This window comes from Pseudomyrmex gracilis, unplaced genomic scaffold (assembly GCF_002006095.1).
Source record: "Pseudomyrmex gracilis isolate BER0280 unplaced genomic scaffold, ASM200609v1 scaffold_4503, whole genome shotgun sequence".
Lineage (NCBI taxonomy): Eukaryota > Metazoa > Arthropoda > Insecta > Hymenoptera > Formicidae > Pseudomyrmex > Pseudomyrmex gracilis.
In genome coordinates this window covers 1-4297 of record NW_018025087.1, presented here as the reverse complement: position 1 = coordinate 4297, position 4297 = coordinate 1, and the positions used below count along the sequence as shown (strand labels likewise).

Genomic DNA, 4297 nt, shown 5'->3' with positions numbered 1-4297 from the left:
GGGAAAAGAGCAAACAGAAGCTTTCGATCAGGTACGCTCTTGTTTGATCGCCGCGCCTACATTGTCGTGTCCGGACTTTTCCGTGCCGTTCGTCATACAAACCGATGCGAGTTTCGTAGGGTTAGGTGCCGTACTAACGCAAAATATTGACCGAAACGAAAATGTCATTGCTTTTGCCAGTCGTGCGCTATCCGATGCCGAAAAGAAATACTCGGTAACAGAACAAGAATGCGTTGCCGTCATCTGGGCGATTAAAAAGTTCCGACCTTATTTAGAAGGCTACAGATTCACTATTGTGACCACAGTTGTTTACGTTGGTTGAATAATTTGAGAAACTCCACCGGTCGTCTAGCGAGATGGGCTATCGAGTTATTAGAATACGACTATGAGATCTTGCATAGAAAAGGCGCACTACACCACGTGCCGGACGCGTTATCACGCATGTACGAGAGGAAGGCCGAATCGTCTTTGGTCACAGCAATCGACGACGCCGCGGAAAACAGCAATGACGAAATTGAAACAGAGAATGTATGGTACCGACAACGTTATCGAGAGATTAAAGATCGCGTTAGAAAATTTACGGATTGGGAAGTCCTGAACAGACAATTATATTATTTACGCCCACGTGCCGTTATATCTGATATCGTAGAGGATTTAGATCGCTGGAAATTAGTCTTTCGCCGCGTGAATTACGAAATGAAGCCCTTATCGAAGCTCACAGAGATACGCAAGCAGGACACTTGGGGGTAGAGAAAACATATCAAAAGTTAGCAGTGGCATATTACTGACCGAATTTGTTCAGAGATGTAGCTGCGTTTGTGCGCGGATGTGAGGTGTGCCAGAAAGTTAAGGTTGAACAGGCAAATCCTGCCGGATTGATGGGACGTCGCATCTCCGACGGACCCTGGATTATGGTCGCTGCTGACGTTATGGGTCCCTTGCCGCGTAGTAAATCGCGTAACCGGTTACGCGTATGTTTTAGTAATACAAGATCTTTTTACTAAATGGGTGGAATGTCGAGCTTTGCGTACCGCGAATGGAAAGAATATTGTAGAAGCACTAGAAGACTTGTTAATCGCACGGTGGGGCACGCCGCAATTTTTGCTCACGGATAATGGGACCGAGTTCGTAAACAACACGCTGAAAAATTTTGCCAACTCGCACGGGATAAAACATACTACTGTACCGCCATATCACCCTCAGGCAAATCCGGTGGAACGGGTGAACCGTATATTAAAAACTATGATAATCGCCTTTTTAGACCGAGATCAACGGGAGTGGGATCGCTATTTGAGAGATTTTTGCTTCGCGTATAACACCGCGCACCACTCATCGACGGGTGCATCTCCCGCATTTCTCAATTTAGGTCGCGAATTAATGCCGGTTTATTCGTTAAGACGTCGCCTAGTAGATGGTGCCGAGATAGCGGAACAGCCGTCGGAAAAATGGTCACAGCGTATGGAGCAATTAGCGAGTTCACGATCATGGGTACAAGAAAACCTCGAAAAAGCATATAGTAAACAGGCAAAATCGTATAATGCACGCCGACGAAACGTTACTTACGAACAAGGCAATCCTGTCTGGAAAAGAAACAGAATTTTGTCATCCGCAGCACAAAAAATCGCCGCGAAGCTAGCTCCCAAGTATCAGGGCCCACACAAGATAAGTAAGAAAATTTCGTTCGTGGTTTATAAATTGGTAGGGTTAGATGATACCCCGATGGGTAAAGTTTACGTGAAAGATTTAAAACCTTATCACGAATCCCTCCTAGANAATCCCCCTGGGTAAAGGTACTCCTTTGGTGTTTCCATTTATTGTACAGGTGTCAGGTCTTGGTTTGTACGGTGCCGCTAAACACAGGTGCCGCCGAAAATTATCAAGAATGGCGGAAGGAAACTCCTTCAAAAAGATATATCAAAAAGTGGACACCTACGTCAGAGAAGGCATGCAGCGATATCGAGAAGAACAACAACAAAGGAAACAAAAATGGCAAGAACGAGAACAAAAAGCCCTTGAGTGGTGGGAGCGAGAACAGCGTGTAGAAAAGGAACGACAGGAGAGAAGCAGGCAGGAAGAGCGAGAACGGCGAGAGCAAGAGAAACGAGACGAGCAAGAACGGCAAGAGAGAGAGAGAGAAAAGAAGAAAGGGAGTGACAGGAGCGACAGGAAAGAGAGCGGAGAGAAGAAGAAAAAAATAGAGAAAGGCGTGAACACCTACAAAGGATACTCCGGGAAAAACAGGAGAAGGAGGAGCGTCAGGAAAGAGCACACCAAGAAGAACAAACAAAACCAGGTCTCCTCCGTCGAATGACCATGGAACTGGAAGCGCGGGAACGGAACGCTCGCAATGAAAGACTGTGGCAGGTAATAGACCGAGAAATAGAACGTGCCGAACGCGCTCACGAACAGCGACTACGAATGGACTTGGAACGAAGACACAGAGACAGAGCGGAGCGAGAAAGACGGGAAAGAGCGGAACGAGAAAAACAAGAACAAGAGCGTAAAGAACAATTACAGCGAGAAAGACAGGCCCAGGAACGACGAACACGAGCTGAGCAAGAAAGAAATGAGAGAGCAGCACAGGAACGACAGAGGAAAGAGCGAGAGAAACAAGAACGCAGAGAACAGGAACGGAGAAAAACACAAAATCGTGAAAGGATGGCTCAAGAACAGCGGGCCAGAGAAGAACAAGCCCAGCTAGAAATAGAAGAGAGAAAGGAGAGAGAACAACGAGAAAAGGAGAGGCGAGAGGAACGAGAACGACGAGAACGACAAGCAAGAGAGCGATAAAAACGAGAAAGAAGAGAAAGAGAAAGGCGTGAGCAAGAACAGCGAGAGGAACAAGCTCGCCTGGACCGCCTTCGCATGATGGCTCCTCGAGTAAAAGACCCCCGCCCCGAGTACCACCTGCAGCCAACCACCTCCTATTGGAATTGTGGCGAAGCAGGCCACAAATATTTAAATTGTCCGAAAGGAANGGGAGAAAGAAGATTTTTTTAGCTGCGGCAACCTCGACGTAACCATCCGCGGTTGCAGCAAATGTTCAGATGCATGGGAAAAGTACGATCGACTAGAGCAAAAACCCCGCTAAGACTCGTCCCGCCAACTGCCGAATTTCTGCCGACCTGCCGTGATCTTGCAAAGAAGCTGCCTACTGCCTTGCCGAAACGCCACCGGACCTCACGATGAAGTGCCGTTCTCCCACGAGCAACCGTGCCATAGCCAAACACCAAAGACGATATGTTCCTGTCACGAACTCTTTATGTGCCATTCTCTAGGAGATAAGATATTCTACACATTCCGTTACATTACTTTATTGATAATATTTCATGTAACTTTTTTTTGTCTCCATATGTTAAAGTAATCCTTATAGTGGTACCGATTTATTCTTGTTTATAGTGGATATATTTGTTTACCGTCCATATAATTTTGTTTTTTTTTTTTTTTGGTCTTCTATAAAACCCTTAACAGTATATTTTTTGTGTACCTCAAAGTGCGTGAGTAAGACGTATTTGTCTGTAACAATAAATGTATTTTTTTCATGTTGAGATAACGTTATTCCTGTCGTTTACCGCCACCTCCATCCTAAGTCCCGACAAAATGCAAAAAAAAAGAAAGAGAAAGGATGTCGTAAAAATTCAATACATCCGTTTTGCTGTATCGGAGATACGACCGCCGTTCGACGCAACCTCCGCGACAATTCGTATAACCAGACCCTACCGATAAGATGTTGCGGGGGGAGAACGAACTGGTGAGTGCTTTTGTCTTGGTGTTACATTGAATTTAGACCTCTTCGGTCCTCCTTGGGTAGGGGGGAGTTGTGACGTGACACCTTTTTGGTGTCCGTCACAGGATAATTAATACGGCCGCACGGAGGGCGGTAGGCCCGCGTCTTTCATTATTTAGAGAGAGCGACCTATCTTGTATTGCGTGGCGCCTCGTAGGACGCCGATTTTCGTGTATCGAAGCAGCTGCCGACTATAAGCGAAACGCGCGCTGATCGCGCGCTCGCGATTACGTTTTTCTGTACAAATTTTGGTCATTTATGTAAAGCGAGCCGCTGTGCAGCTAATTGTTTTGTGTGTGTGTCGTCCCGTCAGTTACAGCGATTCGAGGGAGAAGAGCTAATTACAAGTCAGTCTCACGAGAAAGAGAGAGCAGAAACCGAACGAACAGCCAAAAGACAAGTTTTATGCAATGATGATAATAATATTACAAAGAAAGTAGTGGTCTTCCGCACTACCCATGAGGTGCCACTAATAGCGCGTTAGGTTTTTTAACGTGGATCTTCGCCTGT

At 46.1% G+C, this 4297-nt stretch overlaps 1 protein-coding gene across 1 annotated transcript; it reads left to right on the top strand.

Annotated features, from left to right (window-relative positions):
* Positions 1–696: 696 nt before the first annotated feature.
* On the top strand, positions 697–2818 carry LOC109863376 (trichohyalin-like; the record flags this gene model as incomplete). Its single annotated transcript, XM_020443630.1, is given in 5 exon segments — positions 697–746; positions 803–948; positions 1262–1703; positions 1823–2019; positions 2186–2818. Coding segments are annotated over 5 exon segments (1468 nt in total), but the record flags the coding sequence as incomplete, so codon positions are not given.
* Between the last annotated feature and the right edge of the window lie 1479 nt (positions 2819–4297).